This window comes from Alosa pseudoharengus, unplaced genomic scaffold, assembly GCF_046254945.1.
Source record: "Alosa pseudoharengus isolate Yale_2024_CS ecotype anadromous, Long Island Sound unplaced genomic scaffold, YU_APseudo_1.1 YU_APseudo_1.1_scf_18, whole genome shotgun sequence".
Classification (NCBI taxonomy): domain Eukaryota; kingdom Metazoa; phylum Chordata; class Actinopteri; order Clupeiformes; family Clupeidae; genus Alosa; species Alosa pseudoharengus.
The window spans coordinates 21,367,674-21,391,552 of NW_027468650.1; the positions used below are offsets into that span (position 1 = coordinate 21,367,674).

The 23,879-nt window shown below is 41.4% G+C and overlaps 1 protein-coding gene across 1 annotated transcript; it reads left to right on the forward strand.

The window, feature by feature from the left end:
• Nucleotides 1-169: 169 nt before the first annotated feature.
• On the forward strand, nt 170-23,241 carry LOC143131111 (nuclear receptor-binding protein 2-like). The gene is made up of 18 exons (XM_076290507.1): nt 170-744; nt 13,478-13,600; nt 13,740-13,841; nt 14,017-14,106; nt 14,455-14,495; nt 15,007-15,101; nt 15,391-15,414; nt 16,988-17,074; nt 17,632-17,687; nt 18,032-18,127; nt 18,242-18,374; nt 18,671-18,773; nt 18,904-18,954; nt 19,231-19,366; nt 19,534-19,587; nt 19,671-19,734; nt 19,837-19,892; nt 20,182-23,241. The coding sequence occupies exons 1-18, from the start codon at nt 625-627 to the stop codon at nt 20,284-20,286; spliced, it is 1,536 nt and encodes a 511-aa protein (XP_076146622.1). The 5' UTR covers nt 170-624; the 3' UTR covers nt 20,287-23,241.
• The last annotated feature ends 638 nt before the right edge of the window (nt 23,242-23,879 follow it).

Consider the following 23,879-nt stretch of genomic DNA (forward strand, 5'->3'; position numbering starts at 1 on the left):
TATATAACTCAAGGCATATATTTATACACTTCATTTTTTAGATTGCGCCCACTTACAGTCATTTACGGTAGTCTTCTTGCGCCAACAGATAGCTTTTCAAGCTCCGAGCATAACTCAGCCACAGTGATGTGTATTACAATAGCAGGTTATTGACAACGTCTCTGCGCAAGGATGGAAAATAGAATCTTTATGAGATATTTGAGAAATGGAATACTGTCTTCTTTTTACCACTGAGAAGAGCGTCTCTCGTATTGCTAGGTATTTCGCATTTTTTTCGTATTTGTCATTTTAAATTCACCCAATTGTTTTTAACTGTAGTTCTAGACGGTTACTTCCCATCTCCTCTGAAACCAGCAGTCGCGTAACGTATAGGCCTAATGCACTTTATTGCAAAGTCGTGTTTGTAGATCTTTATCGGTAACCTTACCTGTATATGATAGAGCGTAGGCTACGTTACCACTGAAATTGCATTGATGCAGGCGCGTCATTACTGGGGGCATACTGTAGGCTTTCAGTTGGTCTCTACAGCGATTCTGCCTTTAGGCTGAGCAAGTTGAGAAGCTTGTCTGCGACGACGCCAAGTTATTGGAGAAGCCTAGAGAAAAAATATTCGGAAGGAATACAATGACTATGTCAGTACCCGAGAGGAATTCAGGCTCTGAGGGCAAGGAAGAAGAGAGTGAGGATGAAAGTGAAATCCTGGAAGAGAGCCCATGTGGACGCTGGCAAAAAAGAAAGGATAAGGTAAGACTGATTATGCTTTGTTTGTTATTAGTCTAGACCTTGATTGTGTGCAGCATAGCATTACAGTCTAGGCTACGGTCTGGCCGTGCATGGGTACAATTCCGAAATACTCATAAGTCAGGTCTCGTATTGACAATGAGAGGCTACACGGGGTGGTTTTATATTCAAGTGGATAGCAACCGGCTGTCATATATCAAGCCACCGTTTGTTGTTACCGGCTGAGGGGCGGGGTCGGACGGACGACGCTCCGTCCATGTCGATGCTGGTGGTAACCAAACCGCGAACACACCTAGGGAAAATTGTTGCGCGCTGACCTATCTAGTGAACATATTACGATTAATGGGTCGGGTGTTTCTAAAAAAATGTATTCTGTTCGTGAAGGATGCTTTCACCAATTATCAATGTTCTTGCAGCAGGTGCACCATGAGTTCATGAGAGCCCTGTCCTGTTTGTCAATCACAATTAGCTAGCCTATCATTTCTTCTACGAGACAATTTTATTAACTTCAAATGCTAGTATATTTTATTCAGATCAACAGTCTGTTCATTTTTGTACCAAACCGACATTAATGTAGGTGTGCGCCATAATATCGATGTAAAAGCAGAATATTCTGGTCGTGGTGTACTAAAAGACTAGATTAGATGAAGGTTATCTTTCTGCAACACGCACTCGTCATATCAACAGAATAATTCTTTAGACCGACAGGCACAGCACCGCCCCTCCCCCTCTGGTGTTTTTCCATTCATTGATTACTCGTCAAGTGTGTTTCTTCGCCACGAAAACATTTGTGGGACGCGCTCTACAGATGCTCACAACAGTAATGTTCAATATTAAATTATGATTTCAACAGTCACAGTCAGTAACACGCAGTATCCAGTCATTTTCAGACGTAGGGCAACTAAGCTGTGGTCCCCTATATAGGCAGCCTACCAGCCTACCATAAGTCATAGGTGCTCTTCAGAGGTTTTAGGGTTTATGGTCATAGCCAAATCCTATGAATATCCATACTCTGATATTACTGTGGAAAACAACTATTTGGGTACAGCAATCACGTTCACTGCCTTTTTCAGTTGATATTGATGAGGAAAGCTCCGAACACATTAATAATCCTGCCATCCAAACACAAATTGCACTTACTAGTGACTTTGCCTAGAAAGGTAACAACTGACAGATTATAGCAGCTGTAAATGTGCATGTCAGTAGGACTAAACCTAAAACTCTGCTGTACCCACAAGGCATGTATTAGGCCTACATCCACAGACCAACATCTGTCCTGTGTGCTATGTCATCAGATCAAATATGTTAAAATACTAGACACAGACAATGATAATGTTCTTTGAGGGAAAATCCTAAATCAAGACTAACTTTCAAGATTACCCAACCTTGGTAGACTGATGGTAGACTTGTTTCACCTTTGTTAACATGGAAAATGTATTGGCCTTGTGAAGTGCCCAATTGCCAGTGATTATCCCTAACAAGGTCCATACAAATGTGAACATGAGTCTATGTTTGGTACTGAGTAGGCCAAATGCCCTTGAGTGAGGTGAGTTTTCCCACATAAAATGGCATGACAAAGAAACTTGCACTCAGTAAGTAGTAACAAAATGAAATAAATACTGCAAAATGTTTGATGAATGTACAGCTTTAAAAAATAAAAAAAAAACTCACCTCACCTAACCTCTCTCATCCCTTCAGCTGACCCTACTGGGTATTGTCAGACAGTACTAGTTCGCTCTCTTGTGAAATCATTGGTGAGGAAGTGAATCCTTTTAGTACTGGGTTAGTGAACCTGGGCTCAAGAGGTAAAGCCAGGAAAAGGGGTGAAGACATTGTAATTCAGTGTTCCAGCGAGCTAAAAACCCATCCCAGGTGAAGAAACATGTGGCTGACCACAGATAGCTACTGAAAATCCCATTTTCTAGTCAGGACGACTGTTAGACATGTTTCAGAACAAATGCAAACAGTGCATGGTGAACTTTTGCGTTGTGTTTGCTTTGCCCCTCTGAAGTGCTGATATTCATTGGAACTGTGAAGGGAACCGAACGGCCTTCGTCTTGTGACCTTTGCTCCTTGCATGTGTGCTGCTGCACTACACAACAGGCCTGCCATTGTAACCAAAAGAGAACATGGGACCACTAGCTTTAAGTAGCTGAACTCTCAGGTTTACGTTGAAACAAACTAAATGTAGCTAATTGAACAAATTGCTAAATTATTTGTGCATTTTTTAATATTTCTTAAACTCTGATATTAGCAAGTTTCTAGTTAGTCTAATACCTAGTTATAAAGAGCCATACTGTATAAATAGCCACACACAGAGACAGACACACACACACATATAAACAACTGCCAGTGCAGTTGTGCTGTAGGGGATCTCTTTACTGATGTGCACTTTGCAGTCTAATGAGTGTGTTGATGCCAGAGTCGACTCCCTGGATGGCAGCTGTCCTGTGTGGAATGGCACCCACTCAGATTTCCCCCAGGGGGACACAAGGACAAGTGACACTGCTGCAGGCCACCTGTTTGTATGTTTGCACTTTACAGTAGGGCAAAACCATAATCGCTGCCTGTCACTCAAAGCGTCTTTCACTGTTATGCAATAACAATTAGGAGTATGGACTCATTTTGTCCCAGAAGCAGTCATTGATTATTTCCAGAGTATTTAACTAAATAATGAAATAGGTTAGCCTGGATTGACCTCTGATACAGCTCTCACATGGTTTGTGGTAATCTATGGAAATTGGAAACAATAGACAAATGAATGTAATTATTTATATTAATCAAGTTTTTTCATGTATTTTAATATTCTTATGTGGACTATTTTAAATGCTATAACATCAGCAGGCGAAATTCGACTCAAATCACTGACACTCTATTAGTTAAAGCGTGACTTTAGAATTAAAAAGACATGAAACATATTTCATCAACACTCTACATTTTGTAAATCACTGAAGATATACTCTTTCCCCTGTGTGACCCTTGAATGGTCTTCCGTGTGCAATTACAGGAGAGATAGCTGTAAAGCTGTCAGCAAACATGTTAAAGCCCAATGTCACAACGTTTATGACCCTCTTCTATGGCCTCTAATTGCCTTAGGACCACACTGAGAAAAATTGAAACATTGCCTCACAAATTAAATGTAGGCCGGAATATTTTACCAGACTTGAAGACCACAGAATACAGTGAAAACAAACATCTGTAATTTTGTATACTTTAATTACTTTAATCTCTTTGTTCACTTTTTTATACTGATTTTCATGCACTGGATAGTGGTAGTACCATAGGAATTAATTATTATAGTTTTAGACTGATGATGCCAAAAACAATAGACAGGTTCTGTCCTGGTTCACCTGAGTCCTGGACACTTGGACTCTTGTGTGACTGGGTTGGACAGTTTTACCATAAGAAGCAGCACAGAAGAGAGAGTGGGTGGTTCTCTAAAACTAAGAATAGAAGCTGGCAGGTGCACAAGTGTGAATACTGTTGCCAGGACACGCTATGAGTCCATGATCCCCCTAGTTGTAATTTTGGTTGTTTTTGTTGTTGTTTTTCCAGCAAACAGCAAGACTAAAGAAGAACCAATGGCACTGCAACACATATCAGTATTCAATTACTCTGAGGATTTACCATAGACAGACATACAGATTCACATTAGATTCATACCAAGATTCATTTCACTCTGGTGTAGTCACCACACAGACATTAAGAGGCATCAGTGATAATAGGCATACCATTTGATTAGGAAATTGTAGTGAATATTGCAGACACAGATGACAAAAATCAGTAGGCAGTAGCAAATATCAAATAAATAATGTCTCTTCTTGCTCTTATTATTACTGTTACATGTTTGTCAAAACACAATTCACTTCACAATATCAATAGACAGAGTATATAGCAAGTTCTCATAGGAAGTTCCCATTTTTAACTGCTGAGGGCATTGCAAACTTCTCTTTTTAATTTATATTGTTTTAATGATTCAACTATGCTAGTTCAGTTGTATTATTTTGACATCTTTGCATAATTTTCACTAATATTGCTACCACAGGTGAAGATGGAGGATTAAGAGGTCTGTGTGCAAGGAAGTGACCTTTAACCTTGTCCACTTCCATGTCACACTCTGTCACATTCTGCTGTATTTTAGCATAATAGGAACTGTGGTGGAGTTCTTGTGCTTTTGTTTGAGGACGTCCAACGCAGTCCTTGTTTAGACTAAACAGTGGGTTATATGGAGGGGGGAAGCAAAAAATAGGTCAGGCACAAAAAAGTTTGATGTTGGCATTAATCACTACTTTCTCTGAAGTCATTCATAAGTATGAAACTGAGAGTACCAGTATATTCCTATTACGTGTTTACTGGGACTGTATGGTCCAATCAGTATTTTATGGAGAGTGCTTGATATAATCTCACTTCAAGTAAATGTAAACCCTTAACCCAAATAAATCCCCAGACTGTCCAAATCCAAAAGCATCCAATGAAATATTATGTCTTGAACCAATGCAGGAATCAAGGCACTCCAAATTTAGTAACAATGAGGAAGGAAGTCTCTAAATATATATATATATAATAAATGTTATAATATAATAAAGTCATTAAAACAGCCAACATGTTTCGACCACTTCTGGTCTTCATCACAGCTTTTGAAGAGGTTTCGAACATCACCACGCCACATCACCTTGAAGGTCTTTGGAGTCTTTAAAAACGCTGACAAATACCAGGAACTTGGAAATGTGTCTGTCAGAGAATAGCCTTAACAAAAGGAGAGATGGCATAAAAAGCGCTCTGAAGATCGGGCTGACGTCAATTAAAATTGTGATTCAGCTTTCACCCAGCTTAATACACTTACCACCAGCTTAGTATACATTTTCTGTTTCTTATTCTACTCGCTCCTTCATCAAACTTGTTTTCTCTATATTTCCCTGGAGCTCTGTGTTCAAAGCGTATAAGTATAAGTATATATACTTTTTTGATCCCGTGAGGGAAATATGGTCTCTGCATTTAACCCAATCGGTGAATTAGTGAAACACAAACAGCACACAGTGAGGTGAAGCACACACTAATCCCGGCGCAGTGAGCTGCCTGCTACAACGGCGGCGCTCGGGGAGGAGTTAGGTACCTTGCTCAAGGGCACTTCAGCCGCAGCCCACTGGTCGGGGCTTGAACCAGCAACCCTCCGGTTACAAGTCCAGTGCTAACCAGTGGGCCACAGCTGCCCAAAATGTTCTAGGTACTGAAGGCATATACTAGTCTGAACTTTATAAGCACCAGTAGGGAGTCGAACACCGGCCGCTCCGGCCGAATGCAAGTGTGTTAACCACTGAACCACATGGCTGTGGTAGTATTCTCGATTGCCTGCTATCAGAAGTAGATAATCTTTTTTTTTCTCATGAAGATATTCCTTAGTCTCATTAATTAATACTTATTGTGGCTTGGTTTTATTCTGTGGCATGAACTACCCCCCCCCCGCCCCCATATTATACAATTAAATCCAATTATATAAAGTTTTACAACATTCTTCTGGATTTAACAGTGACGTTGGGAATTAAGATGACATGCCACACCATTGGAAATTCACAAGTGGACAAATTCACAAATGTTAAAGGTCAAAATAGTGTTTATTGTATAGTGATATCTATTAAAAAGAACCATTTTATATTGGTTCATTCACATGTGTTGGTAAGTTTAATTAAAGTTTAAAGGTTTGATATTCAAGGGGTTAACATATTTGTGTATCAGAAAATAAAGCCAACAATGTGTCAGTAGCTGTGAAACCACAAGGTCCCCCTCCCTTAAACTTTCACAGGACTGAAGTTGTTGAGGAAAATAGTGTTTATTGTATAGCGGTATCTTAAAAGAACAGTTTTATATTGGTTCATTCATTCTGTTATTGTAAGGTTAATTAAAGTTTAAAGGTTTGATATTCAAGGGGTTAGCATATTTTTGTATCAGAAAATAAAGCCAACACTTGTGTCAGTAGCTGTGAAACCATAAGGTCCCCCCACCTCCCCTCCCTTTACCTTTCACAGGACTGAAGTTGTTGAGGAACGGACAGCAATTACCAGGCCTTTATAGTAGACCTCAATAAAGCCCCTATATGCCAGCTCCTATTATTTCCCTCTGGGAACAAAGCAAGTCCAGATGTTCCTTTAAAAGCATGGGACGTGTGCCAGTTTTAGGCCCATAGAAAACAAACACTTCCAAATCAGTCGTCCACATTAACTGAAAGTGTTGTGGAGCCGTCTCGCTTCAGCATAAATCCACTTTCCTGGAAGTAGGTAGTATTCACCAACCAAATATGACCACTTTCTGAGCACTTCATTGTACTCGGCCAGCTTGGCCCATTTTTGTCCTTTTTGTCCTCTGCCAACATTGTTACAGGGTGCAAAGGCTATAGAAAAGGCAGCAGTAAAGGGGATGTGTTTTCCCCTCACCAAAATATCCTTCTCTCCACAATATGTTGATTGTTTGGACCAGATTTGGGCCTGTTGTGTATAAAAGCTTCTAACAGTGTGACAATACTTTCAGGTCTCAAGATGGAATGGGTTATAGAAACAGCAGTATGCATGTATGTATATATATAAGCATATATATGATACATTCCATCTTGAACATAGAATTGCAGCCCATTGACGCCTTTCTTGTATCGCTTAACTGTGTAATCCACAAGTTCTGTGTTTAGATATTATGTTTGAGGACTTTTGAGCTGGATAACTATATAACTATGCTTGGGCAGTGTTCCGTCTTTATGCAATTTCAATAAAAAGTGGTAGTTATATTAAGATCCTATTTTCTTTCTGTTCATACGCTTACAGGAAGAATAGCTGAACGGCTCGGCTGTAGTGCTAGTTTCGGCTTTGTTTTCCAGATGAACATGGACAGCTAATCAATATCCTTAGCTCGCCACTCTGATAAAACTTATGGCATTTCCACTCTTCACCTTATCATATGCTGAGGAGGTGGTATATTTCTCAGCGTTGGGTCCACGTGAATGGTTTAGAGTCTGTGAGGCCTGGTCTCCTGAATGATTTCCACGTGTGTTTAGCCATTTACCCTGAAGCTTACGAAGCTGATAGCATAGAGGGAGTTACAGAGCCTTTAGCCACAAACTCTGAAGATACTCTTTGAGTTTGACTTGACTTTTATGAGTTCAATAAAATCATTGTTCCAGATAAGACCTTGAGCTGAGTTGTGGGGTCAAGCTGACACCGGCGGTGTTACGGTATGTGTAAATATTGCATTGCAGAATTTGTGCGGGTGTAATTGTGATTAACGTCATGTTAATTAACTTTGAGTGCTGTATAAACATTTGGGCTGATAAAATAACCTTGTTGTTCACTAGATTGCTTTGTCAGGTGACATAACATCTAGTATTTCATGTGGTAATTAAAAGTAAATTCTGTACATTATCTTTTTTGGTTAAGATTCTAAGATTCAATAAAATGTAGCTGTTATGGGATGTTTTATTTTTGGTCCTTTGATGGATATTTTGTTATGCTATACTATGCTGTTTTTGATAATTGCTTAATGAGCAGAGAGATTATTTTATGTTTATAATTCTGTCATAGTCATATTAGTCTATGCAGTGAACCGAGTTTATGCATTCATAGAATGTAGAAACATACAGCATGCTTTTATGCATGCAAGGTTAATCTGCAATTGTATACTGATAAAGATACTGTGTATAACAGGTAAATATTGCACACTCCAGTGCCATCAACATCAAAGCAAGCTTTTATTGTTTCAAAGATAAGTGCAGCTTGAAAAATCCCTGTTGTTATGTAAGACCAGTCATTTCAATTCTAATCACACCCTGCTTAGTAGCACCTTTTGTGTGAAGGTCAGTCTGAAGACTGGGCCCTCCGGAAGTCTTAAGAAAAGTCTTTTTTTCGAGTAAACTACTTCATACTGAATCACTGATAAACCAAATAAACTACTTCGAAAAAGTTAATAGTATGAGTAATTAATTGCAATATGACTAAGCAGCTGTACTCTGTGATGAAGAAATGTTAAAAAACAGCAGTAGGCTTTATTTACTACTCCTTAAATTTTTTATGTGGTGTGAAAAGTATAAAGTAGTATGAAGTAGTATGAAGTATGAAGAAAAGTAGAAAAATATGTAGAAACTTAGAAAAGTATGAAGTATGAAGAGGTAGTGTCTGTCTATGGATTTAGCCTGCCTGATGGTATCAGAGTAATGCCCACAGCTGTATATCCCTCATTACAAATAGGTACACTGGTCATGTGAATCGACCATTTACATGAGGCCAAAAGAATACTAAAAGTAGACTCATTCTGAGACAGCCATTGGTTCACAAGCAAACCTCCCTCTGCATGTCTGACCTTAAGGAAAACATGACCTCACTAAATGCAACCACCCTTTGTGTATTTTGCCAGACATGGCAAAAAGGTATCCAGATTTTCCAACTCAGGGCTTTTTTTGAGCAGGCTGCTTGGATAGGTAGGAGTGTTAAGTAAAGGCATTTTGCAGAAATATGATTTCAGCAAATATAAGTGATTCTTATCAAGGGGTCCATTAGCTCCACATTCTCCATGGCTGGAATGTGTTCTGAGACCCCACAATTGCAATTATGCTACAGACCTGTGGGAAACAAGACATGCCTGGTCGTTGCCAGGAGGCCTCAGAGGTAATGACCAAGTGTGATGTGATATGCCGCTGAAGGCTAGTCTTCTTCATAGGAAAAGGTACCCATTGGTGCGTTGTATTTTAGAATAGAGCTTGTCCATAGAGAATCATCCCAGAACAATAACATAGTCGAGGCTGATGTTGTTTCCCCGTCAACAGACAGCATCTGGCTGAAGCGTCGGTTCAGAAGAGGTCGGCGCAGGGACACAGGGTTTGTGGCATGGAGCCTGCTGCTTTTGAGGAGATGAGCATAGTGACATGCTGAGCCACGCGGCCCTATCAGATGGCACATAATGGGCACATGTAAAAGCTCGTCACACACACTGGATTATATTTCCCATTTAATCTGCCTCTCCTCTCTACGGATTTGTGTCACAGGCCGGGTGAAGTGGCGATAAGGAACGTTGCAGCTGGGACTAGAGGCCTATCGGTCTTGAATAATAATCTGAACCTGGTTGAAACCCTGATTACTTGGTCTGTGAAATCTTCAGGCTCTAGAGGCAGGCTCTAAACTTAGATGCATTGTGTCATGGAAAGGGTTTTATAATGAGGCACTATAAAGATTCAGTGGGTAATGCAAAAAAGTGATGAACAAGTGTGGCTTTATATCTCCCATGTTGTCTCTAAATGCCTGGCTCTACAAAGCCTCCATAGTTCTCCCTGGGATTCTCTCCATCTTCCCATCCTCCCCAAGCTCACTCTTCCTTTATTTTCCCTTTATTGCCCTCTCTTGTCTCCGTGTCGGGATATTGGCAATAAACTGACCACATGCTCGATTTGCCACTAAGTGCTTTCGTGGCTGCTTTCCCGGAGCCCTCTCAGAGTGCGTCTGCAGTGGCGGAAGGTGCATGGGCAGCTCGAGGGTTGTGAGTCAGTGAGATAACGTCCTCCTCTGCCTGTATCGCCGGAGCAGGCTAACTCAGCACGGGGAGTTGGCTCTGCGCTGGAACCAGGCCTGATGTCTTCCCAGCAGAGAGACGCCCCACACGCTGCTTTTGTCTCAGCAGCCCTCCACTCTGGTGAGAGAGAGTGTGGTGGTGGCAGTGGCAGCCTCAGTCAGCCTTCACCCCCCCCCCCCAGCTCCTTCCACACGATCTGAGAATATGGCAGTGTTAAGCATAACTGTCTCTGTCGTTAGACAAAAAGGCATTGAGAAACTCTGGAAATGGGATCATGTGGGATGATGCTTTAAAAAAGTGTAGCTGTTATTATAGCTGTAAATACGTTGAATCACAAGTTAACAATTATGGCATTCAGATAAGTAGCTTAGAACAGGTGGAGTATCCTTTCACTAGCAGTGCACTCTCACTTCTGAGCATGTCAGAAGGCAGTGGACAGAAAAACAATAATTTAAGTGGCAAAGAGCAATCTCTGCCAAAATGAGTTAATTTGACCAAAATCAGGAGATTTATTTACTTTCCCTATTGTTGTAATACTAGTGTAGTACTTACTCATGCAGTGCACTCGCAAGACTGATGAATTTGATATTTACCAATCTCGTTGTGAAGGGAGAAAACAAATGCTCTTCTACACTGGAAAGGGCAATCCACTTGTTTTAAGTTTAAATTATGAACATTATAGCTTTTATTTATCTCCAGATAACAGAGTATTTTGTCACAACAGTTCACAGTTGCTCAGTATCCCATAATATTCTGTTCTCACCAAAACACCTCTCTTAGCTCTTAGCTCTCTAAACTCTAGACCCCTGATTAAAAACACAAACGTAGCCACGAGGGTATCCCCAGGCAGTGCATTGTGGGTAATCCAGACAGATGGCTGGGTCTCAAATGGGATAAAGAGCGATAGGAGAAAGTCCTCTTATACTGTAGCTTAGTGTGTTTCTGTCCTGTCTTTTCACTGTACAGACAGATTGAAGGGTGAACTACCTTAGATAAACTCTGGTATCTTGGGTCTGGCCCATAAGAGTACATATTCCTTGGAGATTGTGACATGTATTCAGGGAAAAACACATAATGAGACAAGAAATAGCAATATAACTCTTACAAAATTAGTACGACTTGTTAAACAGTGCCTCCTCTCAACTCTCACTCTACAGCTGAATGTAACATTTATACAATTCTTTTGTCATCCACCATTTAGCCCGTTGTCAACAACATAAATCATCTGTTGTGCAATCCAAAGGGATTGTGAACTGTTGCTTGTTTTTCTGGTAGCCATACCAACAGTCACCAGCACTCATCTCATTCACACACACACACATACACACACACACACACACACACACACACACACACCTCACGTGGACAAGGTGCTGCTCTGGCATTGGCACACAGAGAGCGGTGGAAGTGGTTTCATCTTCCACGCCATTAACCCATTCGTGCTGGATGCTGCACGACGCAACATTGAATCTCCCGCTGGTTGCTGCATAGCGCAGCATGCTTTTTATTTTAATGTTTCTAGGTGTACAGAGGCTAAGATATAAAGGTTTTGGTAGACGTTGACAATTCTTAGTATTTTTTCAGAAAACCCTCAGGAAATAAGGTTATTTAGTCTAGAATGCCATAGGATTCTAGGCGTTTTTAGCAGGCATTTTAGGAGTAAATGGGTTAAGAGGAGCATCACGGCGCTCCCTGCATTGTCACGCCCAACTGCGTATCAGACAGTCTGTGTCCCGGTTCTGTAAAACCTATAATCTGATTATCATCCTGGAGCAGGTTTATAACTGTGGTGAGTGGTGAGGCCAAGGATTACCTCATCCAGACTGAATGAAACCTACCTCACACTGAGGCAAGAGCCAGTCTGGCATCAGATACACAGCAGGCTCTAGTTTGCTGACGGTAAAACTTTGACATGTCAGCTCCTTGTCTCTACACACATAGGTGACACAGGCGTTGGTGCCATTCACCTACCTGAGCATAGGCGTTATGACATTTGAGGGAAGCCATCCCGAGATTTCTTGTGAGGTTGCCATGTTGGCATATATCAGTTCAATTGGCAAGAATTTGGTGGCACAGTATGTATAGAACATTTCTGAGAAAATGTTTAAGAAACACAACAGTAAATGTGCAGCTAGGCGGCTCGACAAACAGATAGTCGTGAGTGCCTGAGCATGTTCTCTGTTGATTAGACAGATGAAAATGGGTGATAACCAGCATGTCTTTAGATGAGTACATAATGTAGCGTTGTGTTAAATGTGCCTTTTAGTTGTTTAGCCTTAAATGTCCTGAGTCCCATGTGTGGATATGTGTGGATACTCCTGAGTTCATTCAGCATGTCCCTGTATATGCATCCAGGCTGGTGCAGACGTGTGTGTGTGTGTGTGTGTGTGTGTGCGTGTGTGTGTGTGTGTGTGTGTGTGTGTGTGTGTGTGTGTGTGTGTGTGTGCGCGCGGACTTGTGTGTGTGTGTGTGTGTGTGTGTGTCTGGTGTGTGTGTGTGACTCTGTAATGTGCGCTCAGCTCAGGCGTGTAGAATAAGGCCCTGGGCGTTATGTGTCTGACAGACCCAGATGCGGGACTCACACAGACACAGACACACCAGCTCCCAGTGGTTCCCTGTCTCTCTTAGTGTACCCAATTCTGCTGTCTCTCTGGCCCCCTTTCCTTCTCATTCATTGCCATTCATATTCTATTTCAAGATTCATCTTGGCACAGAAGCAGTTATGGCATCTGCAGTTTTTAGGGCCCTGTGTCCACCAGTCGCGTTTTTTGACAGCGCCCTCAACCTCATTTTCAGAACACTTTATCAAGTGTTTATTGTTGCTAGGTTATGAAGTTTTGATTGGTCGTCGAGAGAGAAGTGACATTGACGAGGCCAGCGCTGTTCTAAAAGTTGAACAGATTTAAACTGTCAGCGCTCTGAGCACTGCGGAAAAAAAGGGTCAGCGTCGAGGGCTTTTTGCTACGGAGGACGCTGAACTTCATAGGATTTGTATAGAAAATAGCTGTCGTCGGTGCAAAAAACGTGATTGTTGGACACAGGCCCTAATAGCTTTAAGCTGAGAATTGCGCACTATTATCTACAACTATTATGATGTTCACTTTCCTGAGTATGCCACCCCGACACGAAACAGGCATGCTCACACCTACACCTCCTGTCAGCCCCAAAAACCTTTCTTTTATGTTTCCCTCTGCAGGTGAGCCAGGGTAATGTCCCAGGCTCGGAGAGTGCCTTCCTCGCCATGGATACCGAGGAGGGAGTGGAGGTGGTTTGGAATGAGGTGTTCTTCTCAGACAGGAAGGTCCTCAAGGCTCTGGAGGTGTGTGTGTGTGTGTGTGTGTGTATGTGTGTGTGTGTGTGTGTGTGTGTGTGTGTGTGTGTGTGTTTATAAATAACAAGGCTTCTTTATGAACTATGAGGCGTGATTATTCTATGATGCTGCATGTTGTCTCCATCAGGACAAGATTAAAGAGATGTTTGAGAACCTAATGCAAGTGGAACACCCCAACATAGTCAAGTTCCACAAGTACTGGCTGGACACGAAAGATAACCATGCTCGAGTGAGACTGAGATGAATGCACACACATACACACACACACACACACACACACACACACACACACACACACACACACACAAACACCACATGTCTCAGCACACGCCAAGATCAGCACACTGCAAAATCCAAGAATGTTGTTTTTCCTTTCCAATAATTATTGTCTTTGTGTGTCACAGGTTGTGTTTATCACAGAGTATATGTCCTCGGGCAGCCTGAAACAGTTTCTCAAGAAAACCAAGAAAAATCACAAGACCATGAATGTAAAGGTCAGTCACAGCATCAGAACAATCTTTAGCTTCTGGCCTGACTCTTTTGTAGTCCACTTGTAGAGCCAGGCTTCAAACGTGGGCAAACAATGGGGCACAGACACTGAGGCTGCCACAAATGTCATATCCCAGGCTATAGGTTAAACACACACACACCCAGATTAATATAATTCATCCCTAACCCTAATTTCAGTAATGTTACATGTTGGCATTTTAAAATTTTAGGATGGTCATCAGTGCTTGTAGTTTTCCAGTACTTTGGGGAAAAACTGGGTCCAGTAAAATAGGCAGACAAAAATAGTGTGATGCTATTTGCAGTGCAGTGACATGGGTGTGTTTGTGTTTCAGGCGTGGAAGCGGTGGTGCACTCAGATTCTGTCAGCCCTCAGGTGAGACACAGTCATCAGGTATTCACACAGAAGAACCAGACGCCCCTGCAGCAAGGGCCTGACCTCACACAGAGGGACCTCAGTGGAGAGGACTCAGGAGAGAGCACCCGTTTATCAAAGCAGCAGTAGGCCCATTCTGGCAGAGGTTTTTTAGCAGCTGAAAAGGCCCATACATATGCTGTGTAGTGCAGTCTAAAATGATGGACAGGTGTGTAGGTGAATCTTGAGCTCTCCTGATTGGTTGAGTGGGCATTAGCTTGTGTAATTACAGTATGTCAAGAAGTGGTGGGATAATTGCCCACGGTAAGAATGGACACTAACTGTGAGTTTTTCCACACTGTCTATATGCTATTTGTATTAATATAGATGCCACATACTACTTGTGCATGTGGTCTTTTACACTTCAGTGTAGCTATAAACATTAGTGTAAAACCTCAAAAGAATGTACAAGTTGCTAGCATGAAAGTGCATGTCTTCCAGTGATGTTTACACATGTCTCTATCTCTACCAGCTACCTCCACTCATGTGATCCCCCAATTATCCATGGCAACTTGACTTGTGACACCATTTTCATTCAGCACAATGGGCTTCTCAAGATTGGCTCAGGTGACTTACAGACATTCCTCTCAGGGTCTGCTTTTAACAGTTCTCTTCAACTTTTTAGAGAATCTCTTTGTTGTGTACTGTGGGTGTTTGTACTTGGATATTTTATGTAAGACCATCAATAACATCTCTGCAGCAAACTTAAATCAGAGCCAGTACACTTCAAACATGAGTGAGAATTCACAAACACAAATGAGTACAAATCCTCATGTGACACCTTTGTCATAAACATTTCAAAACAGGTAACATTAACATGAACTCAGTTTTGTGTTTTGTTTTTCTTCTTTTGTAGTGTGGCATCGGCTGTTTGTGAATGGTAAGAATTAGTTCACCATGTGTGCATGGAGACATGACAGTAGCCTATGTAACGGTAGCCAGCCGGAAGAGTGCTGTGCAGTGAGTAAAACCAAACCCTCCCAAAACCTTGAGAGTGTGTGTTAACGACAGAAGCTAGTACCCTTTGGTTTTAGCCACCTTGCTAGCACACTCATAAGTTTGTAGGTTGGAGCCCAGGATGGTGCATGGCTGGACCGTAGAGTCAATACAATGCACACTGGGCTTATAGTAGAAATCAGGCGAGTTTTCACATAAATCTCCTTTTGTCGAGGTCTGTTGGTACAAAAAAAAAAAAAAACAATTGTTACCTAACTCGAGTTGCTACAGCCAGCAGCTAATGCAGCCAGGCAGCTACAGCGCTACACTCTAGGGGCATGTACATGGGAGCTCACAGAGATCTATGTGAAAACTAGCGGAATTTCTCCTTTAAATTAAAAACTTCTTCTTTTGGGTCAAACTGAAAACTCAAGCCTGTGTAGATGTTTTGATTTTGCCTGTGTCTGTACCATAAATCCTCTAATTATGGCCAGGATTCAATTTATAGGCGGGCCTCGGATAATAGCCGGGGGCATGGTCGATTCTGACAAATAAAGGCCGGCCCCCAAATACAAGAGGATGCACAATATGAGCACTAGAAGTCATTGTTTCGATTTAACTCTTTAATATTTTATCTTGTTGGTTGATTTAATACTGTTGCCAATGAAAAGTCGTTGTCCTTCACCATGAGTCTCCAACACGTGGCTGTCAAGCTACCAGTCGCTTGCCGTCCCCGTCTGAGCTTGCCAGAGGCTGAAGTAGTACTACATTTAAACACAATTGTTGCTGCGAGGCATTCCAGCCTACGAATTTAATAAAAAGTAAATCATGCATAATTAAAAAAATAACTCAATTTAGGCTACCTGGCTACGCAATAAGGTTTCCATTACGGCACAGCGCACGTTCAATGAATGAATGAAAGCATCCGCCTTGTCTCGCAAAAAACAGCAGGTGGAAATCCCGACACTTTTTCAACTAGCCTACATGAAACTTAATAGTGAACCATGAAATACGGCCACAATTTGAGGATTTACGGTATGTAATGTAGCCTGGCCACTTCCACCTAGATCTCCGTTCAGGGAGATTCTAGTCTGGAACACCATAGTTCACTAACATTTCCATCGGTCGACAGATTATGCCAAATCAGCGACGAGAGGGGATGACGCTAGTTTCAAAATCGAAAGTGGCTGTGGTAAACAGTAGTAGCAAGGCCTGCAAATATCCAAAATTGCATTCGGAAGAATGTGTAATTTATTTTACAGCAAAAGTAGGCCCACATACATTGTTTCCTGACTGCTGTTTATTGTCGGTTTCTAAAGTGTAAGTAGGTGAAGTAGGTAAGTAATGTTATGAATCCCTGATCAATGTGATTGGTAAGGCTGGACCAATGATTTCAAAAGTTAAGCTATGTCTACGGCCACCACCATGTTAGTGTTGAAAAGGTTTTCCAATCGTGAGTGACCAGACTATTCACAAAGTGTAAGTGTAATGTCCGCCGTCCTCCTCTTCTCTGGCAGTCATCCCGGAGGCCAGTGTCCATGGGAAGATGCGACACCAGCGCGACGAGAAGCGCAACCTGCATTTCTTCTCCCCGGAATATGGCTGTGAGTGCCAGGGTGTCTGTCTGTGAGTCTGTCTTCGTTGTAATGTCTGGCCTCCTGAACCGCCCTGCTGCCTGTTTTGTGCGCATGTCCCTGTTCTAGTCTATCTTTCGGCAAAGAGTCATTCTTCTGTTATCTCCTCTGTGAGGCTCCTCCCTGATATTCTGTCCATCTGTCTGCTTCTCTGTTGCGTTCCTTATCCTTGTGTGTCCTCTGCCCGTATCATTACTTCTGACTGCATGTCTGCTTCTCTTACTGGGCTGTGACAAGTCTGTCAATCCGTCTGTCAGTCTCAATCTCTTGTTAACCTGCTACAGTTTTTATGTCTTCATGTCTGTGTCATCCTCTTGTGGTCTGGACTGTATTTTATTTTAGTCAGTTAATCTGTGCTGTCTGTTGATTGGTGTGCCTACCATGGCTACTCCAGGGTTTAATAATTTACATATGATCCCCCAGATTCCTGTTGTTCTGTCCATGTTGTTAATCTTTTGCATTGCTCATACCTGCAGTCTGTAATCGCTCTTGTTCTCCTACTCCTCTGCCTTCTCTGTCTTCTTTAGCGGGGGAGGATGACTACGCCATCGACATTTTTTCCTTTGGGATCTGTGCTTTGGAGGTAAGCACTGCCCTCTGTTGGACCACTAAAGGCATTACAGGTACTGTGTGTGTGTGTGTGTGTGTGTGTGTGTGTGTGTGTGTGTGTGTGTGTGCGTGCATGTGTGTGTGCGAGCACAGAATTATTTTAGACAGGGACAGCTGGGACTCATCACTTGCATCATCACCAAAAGTCTGGACATTCTCCTTTCCCTGGCTGAGCTATCTAATAGCCTGCAATACACACACACACACACACAGACACACACAGACAGAGAGAGAGAGAGAGAGACTGGCAGAGAAAGAGAATATGATTTATTACACACATTTCCTCTTCAGAACTTTGAATATGCACTATGTTTACAGATGGCTGTGCTGGAAATCCAAGCTAATGGAGATGCTGTTGTGTCCAAGGAGGCCATAACTAATGCTGGTCAATCGCTAGAGGACCCCCTTATGAGAGTATGATTCCTCATTCAGTCACTGTAAACACTGTTGACTGCGTACAATTTAGTATGTGCCTGGTGTTTCATCCAAACCCCTCTTCTTCTCCCGGTCCCCTGTCCTCACTGGCAGGAGTTCACGCAGTCGTGTGTGAGACATGAAGCCACCGACAGGCCCACAGCCCATGACCTGCTGTTCCACCGTGTGCTGTTTGAAGTCCACTCCCTCAAACTGCTGGCCGCCCACTGCCTCATCAGCAACCAGTGTGAGTGAGAGGCCCCTGACCATGGCTACGGCCAGCCACAGGGTCAGGGATGGGGACATAGTTGGGGACCCATGAGTCATTCAGTCATGCTGAGAGCTACACACTCATGCACTTGTATTAATTGCACTTTTTTGAGACCTTTTCATTGCCCATCACATTTTCTAAATTGTATATTGCCAGTGAATGGGAATTAGTTTTCACATTCAACCACATTGAACAGGAATTCACACATCATGTATGCCTTTCATAGGTGTTCTCTATTGAAGATTCATTGTATTCATATTTGCCTCCCAAAGACCTGCTCCCTGAGAACTGTTTGGAGGAGAAGACAAAGTCAATAGACCCAAATTCTGTCATGGCTGAGATTTCCCATGGAGACCGACCTGGAGTGCAGTTGAAGTAAGGAATGTCTTCCTCATCGATTTGTTCTTTATCTTCTTCTTCTCCTCTGATACTGTTGTATATTTAAAATATCTGACAGATAAGTTACTTGGAGCCCTTCCATTTTCTGTCTCTGTCTCACCTGTAGGTACTCTCACGTGTCTTCGCTGGAACTTGATAAATTCCTTGAGGATGTGAAGTGAGTGACTCGGGACACATTAAATACCCACTATCACTTCCTGTTCTTCAAGTGATGCTACCTCAGGGTCTATCAGGAAATTAAATGGAAGAGGAAGTCTATCCTGGCACTGCATTATAAAACACTTTTATTTATGTAAATGAGACTTAAGTCATTGCACAGCATCTCTTAGACGTTTGTTACTTGCAGGAAGTGAGAGAGCTGCCGCTCTTTCTCCTATGGGTTGTACACCACTTGTGTATGTAGTGTGCGGACTGTATCCTCTGTCGTCCACAGAAACGGGATTTACCCCTTGATGAATTTTGCTTCCACTAAACCCCACCCTGTGCCTCGCGCCCTCTCCATGTCCCAGGAACAGGTGGAGACCTCAAAAACCCCGACTCCTGAGCCCCAGGAGACCGAGAGCAGGAAGGTGCGTACTGACAGTACTGACACAGTACTGACACAGGTTTTTCTGACACTAGAGGCTTTGCTCTGATATGTTTGAACTGGAACTTGTTGCTTAGCAACCTTGGAGCAGAGCCCAGACAGCAACCCTGATTGTGTGTGGTTTATCGGAGTGTGTGCTTTCCTGTCTAGGTGGTGCAGATGCACTGCAACCTGGAATCTAATGACGAAGGGACCAAAACTCATGTAAGTTGAGATGGCTTATTTGAAGCTTGTGTGTTTAGTTCAGGCCTGGTTTATCTGTATTAAATGTTTCCATCATCTCTCAGCTTTCCCTGTTTCTCAAAATGGAGGACAAATTACATCGACAACTCAGCTGTGATATCCTGCCAAGTGAGTTATTTGACGTGTTAATCATGCTTTGAAGGTCATAAAGTATGTCGTAAATGGGTATTCTTTACATGTAATTTCCATTTGATAATTTTGTGTTCCCAGCTGACAGCTCCAGAGACCTGGTCAATGAGCTGGTTCACTATGCCTTCATCAGTGAGGTAAGTAAACCTGAGGTTGATTCAAATGGTAAATATGGCCTCTCAACATCAGTTTTAATTCAATAGACTGAATTGCTGCTGTCAGAAACTTAGAACAGAACTCAGAAATTATGTCAATGGCATAATTAACGCTACGCTGTTGAGTACCAGACATGTGAGGAGTTATCAGATCACAATCAGGTCACAGTTAGTCATTAATTGCAAGATTTTGTATGTATTTTGTACATGGATTGTATCTTATTTTCTTGTCAGTGATTTTGTCCCTTTACTGTCCCTGTTCCATCTCTAGGAGGATTGTGAGAGGATGGTGGCATTTCTTGAGGATGCATTAAGTCGCCACAGAGGATCCCTAATAACGACCGGGGTGACTGCCACAGTGACCCAGGGAAGATAGGGCGCTGTGGAGTAGTCTGCCCACTGGGGGAGGGGGGATCCATGGAGACAGATGTGCCTGTTCGGCTGAAGAGGGAGATGCTTTATAAGGAGGATCATGAGAAAGAGAGTTAGAAGAGCATAGCACAGAGTCCAAGTGCCACGCACACGGACAGAGGGATTGATTCATCAGTGAGAATATCAGGCTCATAAGCAGGAAAGAAAGAGAGAGAGAGAGAGAGAGAGAGAGAGAGAGAGAGAGAGAGAGAGAACATGTCAGCCCGAGAAGGGCCCACACAGGACCCAGGGCATGACTAAGGCATCCCACATTGTTGTGGGATAATGATAGTTGTGCCCATCTCAGACCTGAGTGTTGTCCATGCCTTAGGGTGAGCAGCCATGTTCTGTTTTCCCCTGTTGGCAATGTCCTCCTTGCTGGGGGGACCCACATTACCAAGAGCAAGCGTGGTTTCATAAGCGTGTAAGTTATGGGAGAGAACAAAAAATGACAGCTCTGTCTGCATGTAATTTGCTTCTTGTCAATTCCTAGTTGACAACCCAGTTGTTCATTTAGTAAAGATATTGACTTTAAAGGCATATTTTCATTAGGTGGTAACATTTTTGCCATTAGATTTTTTACATTTCTCTCAGAAAAGCATTGTATACTATACCCCAGAACTGTTCTAATGGAACGTTTCTCAGAAGAAAATTCAATATTTTTTCTTATGGACCAGTAATTTCTGGCCTTCAGTCTCTAAAAAGCTTGAAAAAGGCAATTTAAAGTATTGGAGTACTGCATATGCTGCACTGGATGCTTTGTGTCTACAAACCGGCATCCATTTTTATTAGTTAAAAATAATCGTGAGAAATATTGGATTGAACATACTTAAGTGCCCACCTAGACAGCCTTTTCATCTTAGTTACTAATTTATTGAGGTTCTGTGCAAAAACAGTCCACCATCAGATGTACATTATGAAATAATTGTTGTACTTGGCCTTATAAAAAATATGCTATGAAGTCATTAAAATGATATTCTGCCAATTATACCAATTAAACTTTTATGGCTCCATATCTGTCTGTTAGTAAAACTATACACAACTTTATTTTTGCTCTGGAAGACTTTCTGAATTAGGGTTTTCAAACTTGGGATACTTCTCACAGTGGTAAAGTTATTGTATTTTAACATTTCTCCACATGCATTAAAAGCAAGGTCATAAACATTCGTCTTTTGATTTTAAAATCTCATTAATTCTGCAAAATTCTGCAAATTCAAATACTGAAAAAGCATTTCAACATCATTAAATGTAGGATTTTGCATTTACTTTTTGTTATGCCCTGTATGACATTTGTTACCAAATGGAACTGATAGTTTGCCGTTAATTACAGAAATTACTTAATTGTTAGGATAGGGCTGACCAAACAAATAATTGGTACAGTTCATCATTCATCCACTTTTAGTAACTATCAATGAAAGGCTCAAAATTATTATCAACCTTTCTATAGATCAATCTGTTACTCCTCATAAGAAATGTCTCTTTCCTTACAAAATTTAAATATTTGCGGCAGATTTCCAGCAAACGTATGGGTGATTTGTGGGAAACAAATGAGTTCCCTAGATAATATTGCCAGAAGTTTGCCCATGTTGGTTGCTACAGCCAAATTTCCAGTAAAGTTCTGGCAACAATGAGAAGTTTGCCACTAGAGGCGAATGTGTTTGCTAGTGATTTGCCACCACACTTAGCCAATAATGGCAAACTTTCAGTGAACTTCTGGTGACAAACCTCATTTGCATATGACATTGCTACAAATTTGCTGTAATATTGCCAAAAATTAACTGCAACTGTTTGCCAGAAACCTAATTTGCATGGGAAAAGATGGCCTTGACGCAAATTTGCAGCAACTGTTCGCCAGACACCTGAAATTTCTGTAAGGGTTTCTAAACCCAAATTTATAGAAAAGGCTATAATATGTATGAAGATATAATGCTTACTTTTTCAATGAATTGATTGTATACATTCACACAATGTACTTGATTTTACTGAAGGTGTCAGTTGAAATTGTATTTTTTTGACAACCTAAAACTAACTTGGTTAATGACGTCTTTAAATTATTCACTTTTCAAAATCTGTAAAGTTACACTGGTATACACAAAATTGTCAGTGAAGGGAACAAATATAGATATGTTTGGCAGAATAACATTTTATCAGGAATGCTCACAGAGGCCAGAGCTTAGATTTCAGTTCTGCTTCTAGCCTCCAGTGCTCTTAGGGGTATAACCCAGTACAAGTTCACTGAAAGCCAAAGAGTGCCTGTGGTGGCAGCTGAATGCTGACGGCATGCCCTTAATTAAACATATAATCATAGACAATGTGTTGGACACCCATGAACAGATGTAGGAGAAACATTTGCGTGTCTTGGCGGGCCATGGTGAATGTTGGTTTTCCAGCCACACATCACACTTGTGGCAGTGTTGTTGTTGTGTTGGAAAGTAAATAAGCAATAACAGCGCAGGTCAGTTGTAGATGAGGTATTTAAGGGTTAAATGTGTTTCTGGGAACGGGGCCATTTGCCTGATTGTTCAAACATTCCCTCCCAGATTGTGTTGTCACTTTACTGATACTTGTGGCAGAGTTTTAAAACAAACTAACATTAGCAAAAATAATTGCTTTTGTGTTACATGGCTGTATGACAAGAGAGAGAGGGAGCTGTCTACAAATCAGAACAGGACAAACCAATCAAGACCCAAAATTAGGTGGCTTCCCAGTAAAAAGATGGAATTAATTGAAGCATTTGTTACAATATGTGTACTTCTGTTGCTTTTGTGTTGTTTTGGTTCATTCTGTGAACAATACACACCTCTGAGAGTGTGATTTGTGGATCTGTGTGTACACCTGTAGATGACTTGATACAACCTGGTTGTTCTGATTTGAGATGTACTGCTGTAGTCATATAAATAAAACAAGCATACAGTTGAAATATTTAGTGTGGTGTGATATGTCCACAATATTTTTCATAACTGATTTACATATAGCCAGCTATGTCTAGAAATAGTTAAGAAAACAATGTTTTAATACTTTGTGATAGTATCACAATAACTTGGATATCATTCCTTGTTTAAACAGGTTGTGTTTATGTTGCCATCTGTTTTATCATTATCTTTCGAAACTGCACCAATAACCTTGCTGTTTGTGTGCTAACTGGCACACCATGATAAAAGTGATGAAAAAAATATTTATTTGTTTTATCTTGCTCTATTAGGCTGTAGTATGAAAAATCTGGTTTGGTGCCAGTTTATGCTAAAAGTCAGTTATCTGACTTTGGCATGAGATCATTGTGTTTTACTGAAAGAAAAAAGTTTGTTTCCCAAAAAAGTGGTATTATCTTGTAGCCCTGGTCCTAGAGTTAAAAACAAAATCCTGTTAACAAGAAATAAACTCATTCCCACTGTACCTGGTAGACCACTTAAGTAAATTTCCCATTGAAATTAATGGAATTTTAATGGATTTAGGTGAAGAAAGTGTACACATAATACATTTTGGTCTGTACCATGAAGATAAAACTGATTCAACTATATAAACCATACATTTTCTGAAAGCTTAGACCCTGAGGATGTG